Here is a 22298-nt window from a genome sequence, read left to right as displayed (position 1 = left end):
AAAAGTTGAGATGGCCACAAACTGTAGAAAACTGAACCATGTGGTTCATGGTTTGTCAAATTTCATGAACCATGAACTTTCATGAACCTGCCCCTGGTTTGCAAACTGGTTCATTTGGTTAATGAAAACATCACATCCAGGTCAGAAAATCGTCAATTCCGGGTCAGCAGAAGGTCACTTCCAGGTCAGCAGGAAGGTCTGCAGGAAGTCCATCCCCTGTTGCCTAGGAAACTGATTGATTGGCACCAGGCTGTCTGCAGCGATGAACCAAAAAACAAACTAAAATGAACCAGCCTAAAGTTTGTGGCGGTTTGTCAGAAATGGGATCTGACAAACCGCTGGTTCGCAAACCACGAACCGGCCTGGTTCGTGCTTAATTTTGGTTCGTATTTCGGTTCGTGCCCATCTCTAATGAAAAGTTGCTTCGTGGTGAAAACCACTCCATTTGTTGAGCACAAAATCATTTGATGGGTTTGCCCATCATTATTTATTAAGTGACTGTAACAACCATTCTTGTGTTTCATTTGAGGTATTTTGACCTCCCTCTGGTCTCCCCTGGGTGCTTAACCCAAGTATTCCTCTTCATTCATACCCCAAAATCAGGCCTTAAGCATAGGCTCACTGAGAGTGTGGCTAAAGCTAAGTTGGCCACATTTTTAAGTTCTCCCGACAGTAGAAAGGGAGGAAGATCTAAAACCAGATGCCTTGGCTCAATAAAAGAAGCCATGTCCTCCAGTTTGTAGGATCTGAGCAAGTCTATTAATGATAGGATGTTCTGGAGGTCTTTCATTCATAGGGTTGCCATAGGTTGGCGGTGACCTAATGGAACATAACACTCATATTCTGGGTTGGAAAAACAGGTCTGTAGCTAGAAAAGTTGTGGTAAAGGTGACCTAAAGGTACTCCAGGAGATGAGGAGGGTTCATTGAAAAACAGCCAGGGCCTAAACAGCCTAATCTGGCTGAAGGTGTTTCTCCTTGTATTCAATATTTAAAGAATGCAATTTATTTTTATAAAATGTAATAATAAATATAGGTCAGGATCCTGTTTCACTGGATAGAACACTGGTTAGCTGGAATAGGTTCTACTTAGGGCCAAACCACAAGTGATGAATGACACAGGTTGGACACTTGTCAGCTTCCCTCAAGTTTTGATGGGAAATGTAGGCAGCTTGGTGGAATGTTGGACAAGTGACAGTTGAAGAGTCCATTGGACAGCAGTCAGAGAGCCAAGCTGCAAGACCAGGATGCCTACATTTCCCATCAAAACTTAAGGGAAGCTGACAAGTGTCCAACCTGTGTCATTCGTTACTTGTAGTTTGGCCCTTAGTGAGCAAGTGGGTCAAATACTAGCTTGGATTCAGTGGTAATTTTTGCCCATGGAAGCTGTCTCATTCTTACCGCAGCAGCCCAAAATACCCCAAAATGCTGCTCCAGGGGGGCAGAACCACTACCCCCAAGCAGCGAGAGAGAGGCCTGAGGTGAGAGGGAAAATTTGGTGATAGCCACACACACACCCCTTCTGTTCACTGAAATCTTTCACTGGATCCAAGCCACTGCTTGCAGACCTTTACAAGTATTAGAGTAAATGGCTTGTAGCTGCTAAAAAAGAGAAGGAGCATAGCTTCTTCCTCATGAAGCCAGATCTCCTGCTGAACATGGACAGGGCTGGTGTGCATGTGAGTTTCTCTCCGCTGTGAGGGACCTTCAGAATACAGTTCAGTGCCCTACTATCAGATGCAGGAAAAGCATGGCAAAATCAAATCTTTCTTTGGTTTTGCTAACTTTGCTTGCATTTGGTTCTGAGGGCTGATAGCTACTGACTTGCACTTCCTACATTCAGAAAAGCAAGATTTGGGTCCAGTAGCACCTTAGAGACCAACTAGATTTCCAAGGTATGAGTTTTCGAAAGTCAAAGCTTCCCTTCTTGCTTTTCTACTACAGAACAGCACAGCTACTGTGTAAACTACAGATGGCTCAATGCTAGGGTTGTGAGACGGGATTCCTTTTGCTTCTTACCTTTCAAAATGTGAACTTTGATGAAGGAACGGGCAGTTGCATCTTATAGAATCTTTTGTTTCAGAGTACTCCAAGTTTCACATAATATATGTCCCTTATTTTGATTATTTCTGTAGAAGCAGCCCTGCTAATTATTAAATCCACAGGCCAAGAACCTCTAAAAGAATTCTATGACATTTGTACAGCTGCAATCTTAAGCATACTTAACTGGAAGAAAATCCTGTACAAATCAGAGGGGCTTTCTTCCAAGTAAACATGCAGAGATTACATAAAAGAATAACCCTGGAATATAAATTTTAGGGGGGGAAGCAGGGATTTAGGGAATTGTTTAATCCATCATACCTATAATTCAAGATGTTGATCCTGGATTGCAACCCCTCCTTAATGATAAGAGAATGGAAAAGAAAAAAAAGAGGTAACATTTTGAAAGTCATTGAAAGTATCAATGCTGTCTTAATACATCTTTGCTCTCTGATTGGTTGAAAATGTAAGACTCTTGTTTCCTTTGTGACATCACACCATTGATATCATTGGGCAAACAGGAGGATCAGCTGAGGCTGTTGGACTGGGACCAACATGTATTAGGTGTGTCTTCCTCCTCTTTAATGTCATGGTGTCTGCCCCAGGGTTAAACATGTTTCTTGCATGAGGGAACTGGTAGCCGACTTCCAAGGGACAGGGTGAAGCCATGATCCAGGCTTATGGTCAAGATGGAGTGTTTGTGATGCTTTCAGGTAAGTTGGGAAGGAAAGCATTTCTCATTCATTTTGCAGCAGTGGATATTTGGTGTCTAATACAAGGAGAAGAATATATCGGGGAAGGAAGCAGTAGTAGCAAAATGAATGAAACATGTAGGCAGTTCATGAAGAATGGATCCCACTGGAGGTTTACAGTTGGAACTGGCTGTGTTCTGTTCTCTCTTGTACACCTCACCACAGATCAGGGCTTTTTTTCAGGGGGAACGCTGGGGAACGGAGTTCCAGAACCTCTTGAAAATGGTCACATGGCTGGTGGCCCCGTCCCCTGATCTCCAGACCTCTGTGCCACCAAGCGGCGCGGAGGGCAATCTAAACTCCCCTCTGTCTGGAGATCAGGGGACGGGGCCACCAGCCATGTGACCATTTTCTCTGAGGGCAACCCACTGAGTTCCACCACCTCCTTTCCTAGAAAAAAAAGCCCTGCCACAGATAATTGATAAAAGGTTATTTAAGTGAGAGGGTGCCCCATATAGGAGAAGGTGCCGGATATGCTTCATTTGTCTGAGCTACAGGGAATCTATTCATAACTGCTCATGACAGAGATGTGAGATAGTTTTGTAGACTGAAGACTAAGGACTCTTGCTGTCCGAGCTGGTGCAAGCTCATTGTTTAGTCCTGTTGACTATAATTATTGTACTTATTTGAAATCCAGATTACACGTCGTCTGAATAGCAGATTCAGACTGCACTGTCAGTCCACGGACACATGGGAATCTCACTCACACTGGAGAGTCTCTTAGTCGGTAAAAACAAGTCAATAAGATTCTAGGAATCCTGTCCTTTTCAGTCCTTCACCAAGAGCAAAGTTCACTGTTGTGCCTTTGATGCAAAAGCATGCCTCTGTGTGTATGTGATGACTTCTATTCAAATCACATGTCACTGATGACACACCACTTAAGAACCGCCTTTTCAGTGATGTAGTAATTATTACTAATTTATTTGAAATACTTTTGCTTTGCCCTTCACCGAATCATGCCTGTAAATGTGCTAAATGCACATAAAATGCCACATCGAGCCTCGGATTACCCCACACAGCCCATGTGTTACACCTCCTTCCTACCAAAAGAGACAGGTGTTGTGGTTGCTAGTTGCTTGAATAGGATCCAAATTTCCCAAATAATTCCAAAATTACAAGTGGTTTTGAAAAGCCATAATCTTTTTCTACGTAGTTGCCCAGTGCAGGGGGGAAAAAACAGTGGTTTTCCAGTTTCATGGTTTTCACATTTTATGGTTTCTTTTTTAAAAATTTAGCACTAGCTGTTGCTAATAATGAATGTATTTGTTTCTCAAGGTTGCATGGTACTTCAAACTGAAAGAGTGTCTTTGAGATTCTGTCTCCAACCAGTAAGAGTCTGTTTTGTTTTTCTTTTCTTTTTTTAAAATGTCTACGCAATAGCTGCTGGAGGCGAAACAAATCAAACTCCTGGGGTGTTTAAGCAAGCAAAAGAAAAACTTTCAGTAAGTAAAAAAAATATATCTGCATTATTCATGCCTGTCCATTCTTTTGTGTGTGTGTTTTAGATGTTTTTATGGACATTTTTTTTGGAACTCTCAGAATCCATCTGCCATTTTTTAACATATTCGCTCTGCTTTGCTTTAGTTATAGATTATTAAAACTTCATAACTGTTGTACAATGCAAAAGTGATATATCACAAAGTTAGTCAGAGATTATTAAATGATGGCTGTAATTTTCAATTCACTTAATTTGGAGCATTCACAATTAGAGATGGGCACAAACCGAAATACGAACCAAAATTAAGCACAAACCAGGCCGGTTTGTGGTTCGCAAACCACGGTTCATCAGATCCCATTTCTGACGAAGCGCCAAGAACTTTAGACTGGTTCGTTTGGTTCGTTTTTTGGTTCATCACTGCAGACAGCCTGGTGCCAATCAATCAGTTTCCTAGGCAACAGGGGATGGACTTCCTGCAGACCTTCTGCTGACCCAGAAGAGAACTTCTGGCCCAGAAGTGACCTGCTGACCTGGAATTGATGATTTTCTGACCTGGATGTGACTTTTCATGAACCAAATGAACCGGTTCACGAACCAGGGGCAGGTTTGTGAAATTTCATGGTTTGTGAAATTTGACGAACCACAAACCACATGGTTCGGTATTTTTCCAGTTCGTGCCCATCTCTATTCACAATAGCCCCAATCACCTATCAATTCTTTCCCTTATAGTGGAGGTGTCCACTCCACATTTCCCTTAATTGGAAGTACTTGGATTTAAAGCTATGCCCTAATGGCTCTGATGACAAAACTACTTTGCCCAAGCTCCCCATATCCATTGGTCATGCCATTTGCAAAATCGCTGAAAACTGCTGACTTCCAAGTGCCCAAGGTGCCACTGAATAATGCTGCTGTATCAATGGACAGAGAAGAAAAGAAGGGTACATCTGTTGAGTTGCACATACAGGTGAAAGGTGGGGTGCACATACAGCCTGCCAGTTCATTTCATATGTTGCCTGTGCTGTATCCCATGACACGCAGAGTCTTTCTAGACGAGACACCTGGGCACGTGTTCGTCAAGTGTTGGGAGATGCAATGTTAGCCAGGAAGTGTAGTTTTGAAAGACAGAGCTGGCGGAGATCGCTCTGGAGGGTACAGATTCTCTCACAGCCCTCTGCTGTCTCTGTTGTCTCCCCTTCTGGAGCCTTTGCCCTGCCAAGGCTCGGTTAATTCAAAGTTTTAAGCAGCAAGGGCGGCAGGGTAAAAGCTCTGGGAGGGGAGACAGTCTGGCATGTCGTAGGTGGCGGAGGGCTGTGAGAGACTCCTTCCCCTCTGGAGCGATCTCCACCAGCTCTGTCTTTCAAAACTACACTTCTTGGCTAACATTGCGTCTCTTGACATGTGAAGAACACGAGTCAAAAATATTGTGTAGAGAGATTCTCGGGAATGGCTTTTTATGGGGAGTGGAGGTAGTAGGGAAGCGACAAAAACCCTTTCCACCACCTTGCTCAGAAACAGGCAGCTGGTGGAACACCCGAGAGGGGAGCCACCTGGACTTCCCCCTCCAATGGTCTTCTCTGTCTTCCCCTCATAAGTAATTGTTTCGGGTAGTAAAGCTTAGATCTGGGCATATTGGAGGAAGATTTGGGTGTTACACCTACCTCTGCTTCATGTTGCAACTGCTTGAAAGATCTAATCGTTAAAAGAAAAAAAAAAGATTTGCAGACAGGTGGAGCCATTTTCTGGGGCCTGTACTATATATTTTGTTGCTTGTTTGCTTTCTTGCTTACTTTCCAACAACAACAACAATAATAACATTCCATTTATATACTACCCTTCTGGACAACTTAACACCCACTAAGAGCAGTTCACAAACTGTGTTCTTATTATCCTCATGGCAATACCTCTGTGAGGGGCTGAGAGAGCTCTCAGAGAGCTGTGCCTGGCTCAGGGTCACCCAGCTGGTTTCAAGTGCAGGCGTGGGGAATCAAATCCCGTTCTCCAGATTAGAGTCCCGCCACTCTTAACCACTACACCTTTTTCCCTCAAGCGCTGATAAGGAAAGGGTGCTGGGATGATCAATTGCCTCTAGCAATAGAATGTGGCCTTTTGTTCTATAATCTAGTCTTCTTCTGGCACATGAGAGGTGAATGGAGCACAGCCCCTAAATAACAAACCACAGCTGCTCCTCAGCATCTGCTTGGCCCCCGTGCCTGTGCATTTTGTGTTGATAACAGTTTGGACACCTTCTAAGGGCCAAACTACAAGTGACGCCTGACACTAGTTGGACACTTGTCAGCTTCCCTCAAGTTTTGATGGGAAATGTAGGCATCCTGGTCTCGCAGCTTGGCTCTCTGACTGCTGTCCAATGGACTTTTCAACTTTCACTTGTCCAACATTCTACCAAGCTGCCTACATTTCCCATCAAAACTTGAGGGAAGCTGACAAGTGTCCAACTAGTGTCAGGCGTCACTTGTAGTTTGGCTCTGAATTAGACTTTTCCTGGTTTCTTTTTCACAGGCCACAGTTTTCTTGACAGTATTAAATAACAGGTCTTAATACATAGATGAACATACCATGCTCGGCCCTTTCCCGAACCTCAGATTTTCACCCATCCCCACCATCAGCCAAAGTTGTAATTTTCAGGTGGCAAGATCATTGATAATGTTTCCTGCTACATGCAGATACTTCATTCTGCTGATAAGAAATCTCTCTTCAAGCTGTGACCTGATTACAGCAACTATTCTCATAGGGTTCCTGGACTGGCCCTCAGTTGCCCATCCTTGGAAGCCAGCTCCAGTAAATCTAGTGGGACTTGCCTCCTAGCCAAGAAGTGGAGGGTTTGGGGTATTGGCCTCATTGTCAGAGCTTGGCACCATTTGGTGTAGTAGTTAAGAGCGGCAGGACTCTAATCTGGAGAGCCAGGTTTGATTCCCCACTCCTTGACTTGAAGCCAGCCGGGTGACCTTGGGGTCAGTCACAGCTCTCTTAGAGCTCTCTCAGCCCCACCCACCTCACAGATAGATTGTCATGAAGATAATAATAACACACTTTGTAAACCGCTCTGAGTGGGCCTTAAGTTGTCCCGAAGAGCAATATATAAATCAAATGTTGTTGTTGTTATTCTGTTACCTTCATAATTTTGCTTTTTGACTAGTGCCCCTCTGGTGCCACGTCCCTTGTTTCTCACATGCATCATCCCAGAACCAAGTCAGTGAGGTTGACCCTCAAAGCCCACTTACAATAGTTTATGAAAGATTTAAAAAGTGGATCCTTTTCGGTCTTCTTTGTCATATGAAAGCAAGCAACCCAAACTGCTAGCTTTACCTTTAGATACTTATGAATTATATTGTGGGTTTAATTACAGGGCAATTCCCTTAGAGCGAGGACCATTGTTTTTTCAGCAGATGTCTGCACGTAATATCTTACAATTGTAATCAATAAACTGCACAGTATAATCCACAGTCTTTTTAGATAATCCCTGCCCATCAGGAATCCACTTGTGAACTCATCCACAGTTGCATTTTAAAACCAGGATAGACAGTTGCGCTTACAAATTAAGATGACACAGGGCTTTTTTTCAGCTGGAACGTGGTGGAACAGAGTTCCGGAACCTCTTGAAAATGGTCACATGGCTGGTGGCCCCGCCCCCTGATCTCCAGACAGAGGGGAGTTTAGCTTGCCCTCCGTGCCGCCGAACGGCACGGAGGGCAATCTAAACTCCCCTCTGTCTGGAGATCAGGGGGCGGGGCCACCAGCCATGTGACCATTTTCTCCGAGGGCAACCCACTGAGTTCCACCACCTCTTTTCCCAGAAAAAAAGTTCTGAGATGACATGAAGTGCAGCCCAGTCTTTGCCCTGTCGCCACTGAAGGACCTGGTTGAGGAACCAATGTGGCTGCATAATGATTCCTCACACTCACAAATTAGAACAAGATGGGTAGCCATGTTAATCTGTCTGTAGCAGTAGAAAAGAGCAAGTGTCCAGTAGCACCTCGATTCAGTCCAGGTGGATGCATTGTCTGAATGGAGACCTAGGCTTCCTGGCTCATTACCAGTGCTGATTTCTTCACACCCACCACCCCTCTGCATATCCCACCCTATCCCATCATGCCTGCCATTGTCATTCTCTGGCTATTATCATTCGACTTCTGCAATCACTCTCCAAGATATCTGGACAGCTGGACTCACATTCTAGCTGTATCTGAAGAAGTGAGCTGTGGATCTTGAAAGCGCATACCTTACCACAATTTCCACACACCTTGAATAATGCACTTTAGCAGTCCTTTAGAAGTGGATTTTGTGTTTCACACATGAAAACTCAGTTCCAAATGATCATTAAAGAGCATTGAAAGTGCATTATCCAATGTGTGTGGAAGCAGCCATTGTGTTAGTCTTATAGGTGCTACTGGACTCCTGCTCTTTTCTGCTGCTCACGAATGAGAAGACATTGATGGACACATCAGCCTTCAGTTTAACAGTTATGGTTGATCTGAGAGGTTACTGAGCTTGGCTGCCAATGCATCAAGAATGATGCATGAATACATGAGGCTGCTGTATACTGTATCAGACCATTGGTCCATCATAGTATTGTCTACAATAAAATTGGTTAGTCTTAAAGGTGCTACTGGACTCTTTTTGATCAGACTGGCAGTGGTTCTCTAGGGTTTCAGGTAGAGGCCTTTCACATCAGCTAGTACCTGATCCTTTTATCTGGAGATGCTGGGGATTGAACCTGGAACTGTTTGCATACCGAGCAAATGCTTTGCTACTGAGCCACAGCCCCTTCGCTAATGTGAGCTATCGCAGGAGCCAATGTATTGTACCGGCTACAATGTTGGACTTAGATCTCTGACATCCAGGTTCAAATACCAACAATACCGTGAAGCTCACTGGGTAACCTTGATCGAGTTACTTTCTCTCACCCTAACCTACTTTACAGGGTTGTTTTGAAGATAAAATGAGGAAAAGAGAGCCATCAAGGCTTCTCCGAGCTCCTTCCAAAAAGCGCAGGATAAAAACACACTCGAAAAATCCTAGATCGATAATTAACTTATAAAATGTATTGTCACTTGGTAATGACCGACACTAAAGTTGTAAAAAGATAATACCAATTAACTAAATGGCATCTTCATGTTCAGAGGCGGTATGCCATTAAATAGTAATTGCTATGAGAGGTGTAAAGGGAGGGCTTTTGCCTTCATACTGTGCTTGCAAGCTTCTTGGAAAATTTGGCTGACAACTGTTACGAGACAGAATACGGGACTGGAAGGGGTTGTCACATTTAATCCCTCCTGTTATGTTCCGTCCCAGCTCAAAAAGATAATCCTGTTTCCTTGGTCAGTCTCAAAAGCAGACACATTGGCCATGCTTTAAAAACCCAGTGGCCTATCAAGAGAATTTGTCTTTCGCTGGCAGCCTGCTTGTCCCTGGACAGACCACTTCTATGATCTGAACAAGTTTCAGATATGGTTTCTGATGCTCTCAGACAAGTTGCTGTTGGAGGGAACAATCTCTGACGCAAGCGTCTCCTTAGGCATATGTCTAAGATTTAACATAAAAGAATGGCTGTGTAAAAATAGACAAAGTTGTAGCTTCTCCTTTTCATTTCCAAAGAAACGGATTCCTCAGAAGGTTGGGTAACGGGGATCGTTAGAAAAAAATAGGGGCACAGCTCACACTTTGTGGGCTCATAGTCCATGCGCACATTCATTACGCGCTGCTCAGCGAAGCTCTTTCCTTCTTTCTCTGCCTCGGTGTGCATACAGCCTTGGTTGGGGAGAAGGGAGATAGAACTCAGTTGATCCCTTTTCTCCCTTCACTGTGGCTGGTTGTACTTGCAGGGAAATGGATTGGGTCCAGATTTTATATTTGGGGGGGGGGGGGAATCAGGCATATTTAAAGGGACTGAAAGGGATTTTAAGAAAAATTCATTTTAATGAGGTTCTCCATCTATAAATTATATAGAAGTTATACAGACTTTATGATAACCATCTTCAAGTACTTGAAGGGCTGTTATGTAAAGGATGGTGCAGAGTTGTTTTCTGCTGCCCCAGAAGGTTGAATCAGAACCAATAGGTTAAAATTAAATCAAAGGAGTTTTCAGCTAAACATTAGGAAGAACTTCCTGACCGTTAGAACAGTTCCTCAGTGGAACAGGCTTCCTCGGGAGGTGGTGGGCTCTCCTTCTTTGGAGGTTTTTAAGCAGAGGCTAGTTGGCCGTCTGACAGCAGTGCTAATTCTTTGAACCTAGGCAGATCATGAGAGGGAGGGCAGGAAGGGCTACATCAGTGCTTAGTTCTCATGGCCCTTCTTACATGCCCAGGGTAAGGCCGATCACCACCTTGGGGTCAGGTAGCAATTTTCAGCAGGCCAGTTTGGCTAGGGATCCTGGCGATGTTTTGCCATCTTCCGGGCAAGGGTCACTGGGGGTGAGGGGAGGGGAGGTAGTTGTGAATTTCCTGCATTGTGCAGGGGGTTGGACTAGATGACCCTAGAGGTCCCAACCTTATGATTCGATGATTCTATGAATCTATGATTTTGAAGGTGGCCCTGCCTTCTTGTTTCATAGCAACCACTGAACACTTGGGGATCTGGGGATCTTCATGGCGGATCTTCATGGGTAATCCACTGTGGTACATACAAGAAGTCAGGTTAAATTACTCACCTTCATGTCACTCAAGCAGAAAGCTCAACAGATCCAATCTATTATCTCTGGTAGATAACAATTTCACTAAGATTACAAAAACAGAAATTCGGGTTTTGGTGTTCCTCATTCCGTGTGCAGAACTTTAGCATTTTTCCTTCCCATGTATCCTCAAATAGCTTTATCATTATGTCAACAAAAGTGCTCAATTTCCAATGTTAAGGAAACAATAGTTTGGTGCAGTTTTGCCCAGGGGCAACAGGGAGTGTGAACACTGCTTTAAAGTTAGGTCATTATTTTGCAGAAGTTTTGTTCTGATTTTTACCAGCTTGTTTTCATTTTTAAAATATGGAAATCACCAATACAGTTAAGCCAAAATTGTTGGGATTTAGTCAGTTTTGACACCCAGAACTGAAAATTGGCCTGCTGCAAAGCACAGGAGCGTTCTTGGGTTGGCGCAATGACATCACTCCCGAGGAGTGACATCATCGCACTGCCCCAGGAGGGCACCCAGGAGGCCTGTTCCCGTGCCTTTTCCCCCTGCCGGCCAGGTGAGGGGTGGTGGAGGACGGAAAGTGGGAGCGGGGGATCCCCAGCTCCCACCACAGAACTGGTAACCCTATGTAAAACGTGAGAATTGGCCACTAGATTATTATTTGCATTATTGCTTAAAGTAAGACAGTCCCCCTTATGCCTGTGCATGTCTTAGAGTTTGCACATATGCTGCTTTGGTGTTGTGGTCTGTTTTCCATACTGCATGCATTTTCCGTTGTCCTCGTCATTCACCTTCATGTTGTGTTTTCTTCTGTTTGTTTTCTCATGACTAGACCTCTTCTTTGTCAAAGATTCCTGCCTCAAAGGTTAGATCAAAGTCATTGCTTCCTCCAAGGCCCAGTTCAGCTTGCTCACTAACTTCTACTAAAAGAGTTACTTTGCTCGATACAGACAGTTATTTTGCACGGCCCTCTTCAGCGGGCCCGAGAGACTGCTTGCCATATTCAAATGCAGACACTCAGGTAAGGCAGCAGAGTTACCAGAGTGGAGACTCAGAGAGAGGCAAACATAAATTCCAGTGGCTTTTCTCTGTATTTCTGCTGAATGTTAACAATTTGTGGTGGTATAATGAGATGCTTCCTTGATCCAGAATCAATCAATCATTTGTGGCACGCCAGTCAGAAAAGGAATTAAGATAATAGAGTATCTTGGGCCAAATTCATGGGTAGCACCTTGAAGCTATTTCCGCAGGAGTCTGGATCAGGGCTTTTTTTCTGGGAAAAGAGGTGGTGGAACTCAGTGGGTTGCCCTCAGCGAAAATGGTCACAGGGCTGGTGGCCCCGCCCCCTGATCTCCAGACAGAGGGGCGTTTAGATTGCCCTCCATGCCAGCAGCGCAGAGGGCAATCTCAACTCGCCTCTGTCTGGAGATCAGGGGGCGGGGCCACCAGCCATGTGACCATTTTCAAGAGGTTCCAGAACTCCGTTCCACTGCGTTCCATCTGGAAAAAAGCCTTGGTCTGGATTTACACTACCCCTGTAATGTCTGTAGGAAGTGCTGTTATTGAAAGATAGGGTCCTCCCATAGTCCCCCTGCTACCAAGATTGTTTTTCTGGGTTACCAAGTGTTTGTTTCAAAGGTTTTTCATCTCTTGGGCAATTCTGGGAGGCAAAGCCAGCAGAGACAAAGTCTAAGCAAAGTGTGATGGGCTACAGTTAGAGATCCCTGTGAACCTGGCAGGCCACCATTTAATATAGAGTGTCAGAAACAACATAGGGCAAAATTCAGTGGCTCGAATGATGAACCTGCCGAAATCAAGAATTTACTGGCTGTCGAGAATCCCATACTGGAAACTAAAAGATGTAGTTATTTCTGGTTGGACTGCCAAAATTCTAGTAATCTAGCTTCCTTACACACTCAGTTTACAATGATGGAGTTAGGAAAGTAAAAATTTTGCCACCCTTTTTCAACAAAGTGAATGAATATAACTGGGATTGTTGTCTGAAACTGGTGAGAGTTGGGAATAAAAACAGCATCCTTGAATAATTAAGGTTTTCTTGATTTAAAAAAAGTACGCTTGCTTCCCCTTTATTTATGGGGAGCCCATGGCTATCGATCCACTCAAGGCCAAGACTGGGATTAATGATCAAAATCAGTAAAATTATAGACTAGAAAACAGATGGGAACTATTCAAGGCTGCAGTGAAGAGCCTGTTGCAAACTTTCATTATAGCCCTTTAAGCTGTGTTTAAAATTATTGCACAGCTTTAATGCCTGAATAACCAGCCACTCAAGCGTCACGGAATTTACCATATGCAGCATAATGTACCGAACCCTGCAATTCCTCTAGAAGATGCAAAGGAGAAACAAAGCTTTAGCACTTTGATCTTATGCAAGTGGCCATTACCCCTGAGCTATAGTGCACCCCCTCACCCGTTTACTTTCATGGGATTTCGTTAAGTTCCTAGGGATATATCTGTTATATGTACCATTTGGGCTGAAAACAAACAATTTTTTTTCAGAGTGCTGAATATGATATAAATATGGTGGGGTATTCAGTCCTGCTCTACAGGGCTTTGTTGGGTCACCCCGTCCGCCAATCCCCTTCTGCAAGCATAAGACAGGATGGGAATGGGATTTCCATCCTTGGTCTGCGAATCTCTCCTGACTCTGCTCCTGTCAACCTGAAGACCAAGAACCAGAGTGTCCTTCCTGGCCAATTTCTCTCTGCCTTATGTAGGGCCAGTCCCTTTGGAGGCTCCACCCCTCTGGCACTCCAATGAGATCTGAACCCTTCCCATAGGAAGCTGCTCTATTGCCTGTTCTAAATCTCCTCTTTTCTCCAGCTCTAGCTCCACACTGCCTCCCAGTGGAATGTCAGGCAGTGGGTTTCTCAGGGTTGCCAACTCCAGGTTGAGAAATTCCTGCAGGTTTGCGGAGTAGAACCTTGAGACGGCACTGTTTGGGGAAAAGAGGGACTTCAGTAGGACATAATGCCACAGAGTCCACCCTCCAAAGCAGCCATTTTCTCCAGGGGAACTCATCTCTCTGGCTTTCATTCATTCATTCATTCATTCATTTTAGATTTTTATTCCGCCCTCCCCACATTTCCAGCAGGCTCAGGGCGGGTTACAAATACATAAAAGTTAAAATATATAAAACAGTTATTGTAAATTAACAATACGAAAACATCCAAATTTACACAGTTAAAATAGAAGTAAAAATATAAACATCAGAAGAACAGCACAGAATTCCACTGATCAGGTTTAAATCAACTTCAGAGCATCTTCGCAGTAAAGGAGTTTTTAAAATGGGGGTATTGGTGGTGGGGAGGGCCCAATCCATCATCAACCGGCCAGGGGGGCTCCACCTAGCACCACCCATATGCCTGGCGGAACAGCTCCGTCTTGCAGGTCCGGCGAAAAGACAACAAATCTTGCCGGGCCTTGGTCTCTTCAGACAGAGCGTTCCACTAGGCTGGGGCCAGGACCGAAAAGGCCCTGGCCCTGGTCGATGCCAGGCAGGCCTCCCTGGGGCCAGAGACCTTTAATAGATGTTTCTCACTAAAATGGAGGGTCTTCTGGGGTTCATATAGGGAGAGGCGGTCCTGCAGATACGCCGGTCCCAGTCCACGTAGGGCTTTATAGGTTAATACCAAAAGCTTGAGCCTGATTCGGTACTCCACCAGTAACCAGTACAGCTGACGCAGTGCCAGTGTTGTATGCTCACGCATCAGCAAGCCCGTGATAACACGCGCCACTGCATTCTGTACCAGCTGTAACCGCCGGATCAGTTGTGATTCTGGGAGCTGTCCAGCCACCACCTGGCAGCTGGCAACCCTAGGGCTGAAAGAGCCAGTCACTGCCCACTAGTTGGCCAGCAGGCCGTGTCTTAATGGTGCCAGAGAAGAGAGCCGCACCAAGTATGGACTCACGAGCAAGGAACAAAAAAAGCAGTGATGTAGTAGAAAACGTAGTTTTATTCGAATATACCCACCCTGGGGCAGTATATTCAAATAGGATTACATTTTCCACTGTACCACTGGGATTTTTTTGTTCCTTGCTCTCATCTTAAAGGTGCCAAGGTGCCACGTGCTTTGCGGACTTCGTGAGCAGTTGGCAAAGATGGCTCCACGATCCCCTTAAGATCAGGGGACCCTGGGCCCCTTGGGTCCCCCACAAAAATAAAAAGCTCATCTCACTCCACACTCTTTGATTACAATCAGCCAAAACGCTGACAGGTTTAGCAGCTTTGGGGCCATTGTTTAAGTGTTCCTGCTTTAAAAGTGATTTCAGGACTGATCTGTTCAAATGAGTCGTAAGGGCGACCAGCACAAGGAGAATTTCTCTCCTTCTCAGATGTGTCAAGGAGATGTCATTTGAACATTTTTGCCTCAAGTCGAAGGGAAAAAAAAGAAACCTGGGGCTGACACTGACCCAGTCACAGGGAAACAGAAGGCAAGGTGCCCCCCCTTCCCCACAAAGTAACTTCTTTTGCCTTCATCTCAGTATGAAGCTGTTGATGTTCCTTTCACTAATCTTAGCTACAAGCAAATTTAGGTCAATGCTGGATTTCTTTTGGGAGACAAGAAACAGCTCTTCATGTTAGGTAATTGAAAACTGAAGTGTCCAGGCTCGATCAGATCAGTTTTGCTGTGGTATAGTTGTGAACAGGGTCTTTTTTCTGGGAAAAGAGGTGGTGGAACTCAGTGGTGGAACTCAAGACCGCACAATGACGTCACTTTGGGTCAGCTGGAACAAGGGGGGAGTTTTTTTAAAGTTTAAATTGCCCTCGTTGAAAATGATCACATGGCCTGTGGCCCCGCCCCCTGATCTCCAGACAGAGGGGAGGTTAGATTGCCCTCCGTGCCACTGGAGTGGTGCGGAGGGCAATCTAAACTCCCCTCTGTCTGGAGATCAGGGGGTGGGGCCACCAGCCATGTGACCATTTTCTAGAGGTGCCGGAACTCCATTCTACCGCATTCCCACTGAAAAAAAGCCCTGATTGTGAAGCTGCTGCTGTGGAGGTGGGGTGGGGAGCTGCTGTCAAGCTGCATACAGTCTTGGACTCTTCGTTTCACTTCTTCCTGCCTTTTTAAAGAAAAACACTGTCTTTTGTTCCTGCCAGGATGGAGTAACCAAGAGTCCAGAAAAGCGTTCCTCTTTACCGAGGCCCTCTTCTATTCTACCTACCCGGAGAGGCATCTCAGGGGATAGAGAACGAGATGAGAATTCTTTCTCTTTGAACAGCACCATCTCCTCACAAGTACGACGGACTACAAGTATGTTTCTTCATACCTAATCTCTCCTTAACATTACTTTCTCCACATTTTCTTCAGCTTTGGGATGGATTTTATGTAAGCCTCTGAATCTTAAAGGTGGTCTACGTGTGTGTTTACATAAAGGAGAAGACCTATAAAAGAAGGACCTGGATTAATAATATATGAAATCGCTGGCTGCCAGACTCTTAGCTGAAAAGTTCATATCAAGATGTACAATTCATGCCCCCCGTTGCCTGCCTCACTCCTGGTGACCCCTCCTTGTTATCCTGAAACACAGCTTCCAACATTACTTGTTTCTACCCATCTCCATTGTTGCTGACACCAAAGCATGTCCTCTTTTTGTCAAGCCTTAGGTCTCTGCTTCTCAGGAAGCATAGGATTCACAGGTACACACATTTCTATTGTACCAAAACCAAACCAACACAAATATCCCCAAACCACAGAAAAAAAGGTACCCCAAAACCTTAATTGGTGCCTTGGATATACCTTAACCTACTTTCTGTGAGTGTATGGAAAGTTCACTTTCCTCAGTAGTGAACAACTGCAACTGAGGCCTGTTCTACATGTGTGGCAGAATGCTGAAGTGGTAGAAGACTGGGCTGTCACCATTCAGATGGCAAGTGAGGGATTACATTTTCAAAGTTCCCTAACATCGGTAATTCCTTGGAAGTCCTAAACTTCCACTGCATGTGAAAAGCTAAGCTGGATCATTTCTCCCTGATATACTACTTTAAACCCAAAGTATTTATGTATTTATTTATGTTATTTATAGTTCATCTTTCTAGGACCCAGGGTGGATAACACAGAGTAAGTCAATGCAATTGACAGGATGGGACACCCAATCAACAATGCAATAGGATTTGGAGTGCAGAAATCTGGAACCAACCAGAAACCTGAAAACAGAACTGAAGCAAAGCACAATTATTACCACAACACATTAAACAATGCAAAAATTACATAGTAAGATCCAACATACAGAGAATTTATTAGGAAATTTATAGATGGGGGGAGTATTAAAATAATATTTCCCCCTCCTGAAGTCTGGGGTAGTGCAGCCCATTTTACCACCTCATTCTTCTTCAGGCATTCAGTACACAATATACATCCACCCACTCATACACAAACTCACAAAATGTGCCTGAACCTGTGCAGAATATACAGGAGGTGATGGGAAGAAGGATGAATGGACTTCAGGAAAAGAGACGGGGTTACTAGAAACCAGGTGGCAGGCAAGACTCATTCCAGAGCTGGGTGCATTTAAAGCTTGCCTTGATCTGTATTTTCCCCAAATTCATCCCTCCCTGCCCCCACTTTGGTTCCATATGCACTTCCTCTCCTGTTTTAAATCTCCTTTCCATCCCTTTATTGTCCTGCGTCTGCCTCACTTTTACACTTGTGTTGAAGGAATTCACCGTGTCTGTTTAGCCGTCTTTAGCTGTTGTAGAAGTTGCAGGGGCTTGATAAATATTATGTATTAAATCTCAGGTTTTAGTGTATCAGAAGAAAGTTTTAGGCTATGCAAAATGCTGTGGTTTTTGGTTTAGAAAGGACACTGTCCAAGAGTTTCTGTAATTTATGGGCAGAAATGATTCGGATGCAGCTGGAAAAAAGCAGGCAGACACTGTACAGTCCGATGCTGGGCACGATTTTATATCTCCCATAACATTCATATCAGCAATGTTCTTCTTCTACTGTTCTTCTACAACTAAGCATGAGTTCCTCAGACACTTACAGATAAGTACTTAAAACTGCCCCAATCCAGTTCATTTTATGTGATCTTTTTAACTTTAACTGGCTCGTAGATTTGCCATTTAGGAAGTGTTGCAAATGTTCTAGGGCCGGATCCTATAAACTGGCATCCTCCAGTGGTGGAAGGGGAAGGATTTATCTGAATTTACCCTCCTTTTGCAGCTGTCTCAGACAGGTGGCATTTTGTCCATGAGAGGGTGCCAGTCCTTGGCACGGTCTGTTTTTCAGACAGCCATAGAGAGCTGCTGAAGGGAGGGACGATCAGGAAAAATCTGCTTTCATGAGTGCCTCATGGCCCTTGAGATCCAGTGTGAAGAACAGAGCTCTGAATCTCAGAAGGAAGTCTAAGAGCCAAGCTACAAGTGACGCCTGACACAGGTTGGACACTTGACAGCATCCCTCAAGTTTTGATGGGAAATGTAGGCATCCTGGTCTTGAAGCTGTAATGGAGAGCCAAGCTGTAAAACCAGGACGCCTACATTTCCCATCAAAACTTGAGGGAAGCTGACAAGTGTCCAACCTGTGTCAGGCGTCACTTATAGCTTGGCTCTAAGGTTGCTGTACAGAGGCACATGATGGCAAACCACTTTTTCTCATCTCTTGCTTGGAAAATCCTCTCTGGTTGCTAGACTTGTGACTTAATGGCAGTTGCGTGCACACACAATCCTACTCCTACTGCATTGCCTATTGGAAATCTTTGCAGTCTGATTGAATGGCTTTTCATAATATGTAATCTCATTTCTTCAGCTCTGTATTGGATTTCTGCTGGTTTTTAAATCTTGGCAAATTTGCATGTACATGTTCACTGAAATGTCTTTAATATGATGATGATGATGATGATGATGATGATGATATTATGATAACATTTGATTTATATACCGCCCTTCAGGATGACTTAACACCCACTCAGAGCAGTTTACGAAGTATATCATAATTATCCCCATAACAAAACGCCCTGCGAGGTGGGTGGGGCTGAGAGAGCTCTGAAAGAGCTGTGACTGAACCAAGGTCACCCAGCTGGCTTCAAGCGGAGGAGTGAGGAATCAAATCCAGCTCTCCAGATTAGAGTCCTGCTGCTCTTAACCACAACACCAAGCTGGCTCTCAATATTGACTGTATTGACACACATTGTATAATCCGCCTTGAGAGTCAGTGAGAAAGGCAGACTACACATGAAGTAAATAAGTAAATAAATAAACGATAACAGTAGCAGTAGTAGTTATTGCTCCAGTGACATGGAAAAGCTTCAGAGATTAGGTCTGCAGAGATTCATGTTGGAACAGTCTTTCTATCAAGTGTTCTTAAATGGCAGTACTCTTGAAAATATGGTGTCAACGTTATAGTTTTAAATGTAGCGCTCTGTTTTCAATACAGGATCAGAGCCTATTCGCAGCCGAACAGGGAAAAGCGGCACGTCAACCCCAACTACTCCCGGATCCACCGCCATCACTCCTGGTACCCCACCTAGCTATTCATCCCGTACTCCGGGCACTCCTGGGACCCCCAGCTACTCCAGAACCCCTCACACACCGGGTACGCCCAAATCTGCTATTCTGGTGCCCACTGAGAAGAAAGTTGCTATCATACGCACACCTCCGAAATCACCAGCCACCCCCAAGCAACTGCGGCTCATAAACCAGCCCCTGCCCGATCTCAAGAACGTCAGATCCAAAATTGGGTCAACGGAGAACATCAAATATCAGCCTAAAGGGGGACAGGTAAGGCTTTCCCATTCTTACGGTAATTGACATGTTGAGCAGCAGCACTTGGATATACTATTGCAAATTTCCGGCCACTTAGAGAGTTCCTGTGCCTTTAAGAATTATATAGGGAAAAGAATTTCACCAGGAATGGCTTCTCCTTCCACAGTGGCCCTGTGGGAATTTTCTCTGCTGTGCAGCTCTTCCGATTTAGGACTCTCCCAGGGTTAGGTCCTGCCAAACTTGCATTCATAAATAATTTATCTTTTATAGGTAGCCCAGCTTGGGTATGTAGCTGTCTGGTCTGCAGTAGAACAGCAGGATGAGAGTCTAATGGCACCTTAGAGACCAACAAGATTTTCAGAGTGTAAGCTTTTAAGAGTCAGAGCTAACTTCTTCATGTAGCCTAGGTAGCCTAATACAATCAGTATGCCATTGTGACTAGTCTAGAAAATGGGGTGCGGGATGGACAGGTAGCTGCCAGAACTACTTCACTCGCTCTCAGGCCTGGCTTACACATCAGGAGAATGAGGCTGCAGAGACCTAATGTGAGAGAACGAACTTCATACCACAGGTGGAGGATCCCATTATGGAATGTTTCCCATGCTAAATGACAGAACAGCACCGCAAGCAAAGAAGAGGGTGGGGGAGAAGCTTTCTCCCTGCTGTGCTAGTTTTCTACTTGCACAGAGTATTCTTAGGTAAAGGATCATTCAGAACCGGAATCCACTGAAGGGTTATGGGTGGTTTGAGTTTGGGTTCTTCTTTCTCCTGCATATGTCAATTAGGTCTCAGTATATAAATCGAAGGTTGTTGTTGTTCTTGTTAGATCCTGAGAGACTTTGCCACAGCAATAAGTGGGTGGAGAGTATGAACAATAGGGGGGTTGGGGGCATTGAAACCTTGGCCTCTGTGGAAAGCTTCCTCCCGGGATGCCACAGAGCAAAGCGCTGGCTTGAGAACTGGAAGGGGAAAGAAGGGGGTTTCCTTCTGAATAGGTTTCCAAGGCCCATCAAAACCTCTTCTCTGTTCTGGGGTTTATAATCATAGTGAGGGAAGGTTGTTAGGGCTTCTGACAGATAAGAATGCTTTTCAGTTTGGACTGAACAATGACAAACATTTAAAATATTTAATGTGCATGCGATACGTTTTTATATATCATCAGATTGTAGAATGACTAGGCTACGTGTTTTTCTATATCATCAAACTATTTCCCAGTATAGCTTAAACTGGGTCAAAGCAGCAACTTCTTGATACATTTTCCACCCAGAGGGCTTCCTAGAAAATGAATGAAATAACAATCAGATGATATTGTTTACAGGTGCATAGGTGGGACGCTTTCACATAATGTGTTTGTAAAATGCAATCCAATCAATGCAATGCATGATCTCTTTAAAATAATTAAGTATGTTAAATTCATTATTAGATATTTTTTGTATTTTGATAATGTGTTTAACTCTATCTGTAGAGAAGTGTTTGCACTAAAAGAAATGAACCAGGCGCGCATAGGCACATAGGCAACAGTGCTCTGCTGAATCAGACCCATGGTACGTCTAGTTCAATCGGGTCTACTCTGATTAGCAGTGGCTGTCTGTGCTGGGTCAGGCCGAGAAAGGTTCTTCTGAACCTCTGCCTCTTGAGATAGCCAGGAACAAACCAACACCACTGAACCATTACCAGGCCTTACACTGATACTTTTCTATCAGTATATCTAATTCTCACCCATCTGTGAATTTCTCTACATGAGATGCCTCAGCGCGTGTTCCTCAAGCGTAGGGAGGCACAATGTTAACCAAGAATGGCAGTTTAAAAAGACAGAGCTGGTGGAGATCGCTCCTCGCAGGGTTGTTAATCTCATCTTTGCCTCCCGGAAGGCTCTGTCAATTTCACCTCTTCGGTTTAGAACTGTGTGGGATTGCAACCAGAGGGCAGCCAAAAATGGAAGTGGGCTGGAGCTGTCTTCCAGAGACAGACTTGGAGAGGTTATAATGGGCTGAAGTTTCCCATCTGTCACACATCTGTGCTGCAATCTTGCAGGGTTGGCCTGTTGCAGAATAGGGCTACGTTTGTGTTAAAGCTAATTAGGGCTTCTCCCCAGCATCTGGACTCAACCATGGAACTCATGAGCTAAGGCAAGATAAAAATTTCATTGAGCCGTTGCAGAGTGCATTTTTCCTCACCCCTGAGAAATTACTAATTAGGAGAAAGAGCTTCCGTGTCTAGGGTTGCTTCCTTCCTTGTGGGCCTTGGAGTTTTCCTGGAATCACAACTGATCTTCAGAGTACATAAGAGCTGCTATAACATAGTGGTTAAGTGGCTGGGCTCTGAGCCAGCACTCTGCTGGTTCAACTCCCACTACTGCCATGAACTCTGCAGGTGGCCTTGGGTAAGCCACTCCTTTCAGCCCCAGCTGTATTGTGGGGATAATAATAACACTAACTTTGTTCACAGCTCGGAGTGTGGCACTAATCTGTCCAGAAGAGTGGTATATAAGTACGTTGTTGTTGTTGTTGTTTTATTACATTTCCCCTGGAGAAAATAGCAGCTTCAGAGGGCAAACTCTATGGTATGGGATGAACTAAAAGGTTGAGAAAGCAACAAAAGGCAGTATGCAATACAATACACAGATGACAATTCAATTGTGAGCACAAGGCACTACACAAATGATTTAATATAACAATTCAGAAACAGAATGCAAAGACC

General features: G+C 44.5%; 1 protein-coding gene across 1 annotated transcript in view; it reads left to right on the top strand.

Annotated features, from left to right (window-relative positions):
• Window positions 1-22298, top strand: part of MAP2 (microtubule associated protein 2) — a 284313-nt gene that overhangs the window by 237410 nt on the left and 24605 nt on the right. The window contains exons 13-15 of the mRNA XM_054970128.1: window positions 4172-4233; window positions 15993-16146; window positions 19270-19613. Coding sequence (XP_054826103.1) covers window positions 4172-4233; window positions 15993-16146; window positions 19270-19613 — 560 coding nt within the window. The remainder of the gene's footprint in view (window positions 1-4171; window positions 4234-15992; window positions 16147-19269; window positions 19614-22298) is intronic.

The sequence above is a fragment of the Eublepharis macularius genome, chromosome 2, assembly GCF_028583425.1.
Source record: "Eublepharis macularius isolate TG4126 chromosome 2, MPM_Emac_v1.0, whole genome shotgun sequence".
In the NCBI taxonomy this organism is placed as follows: Eukaryota; Metazoa; Chordata; class Lepidosauria; order Squamata; family Eublepharidae; genus Eublepharis; species Eublepharis macularius.
This window is presented reverse-complemented; position numbering and strand designations above follow the sequence as displayed.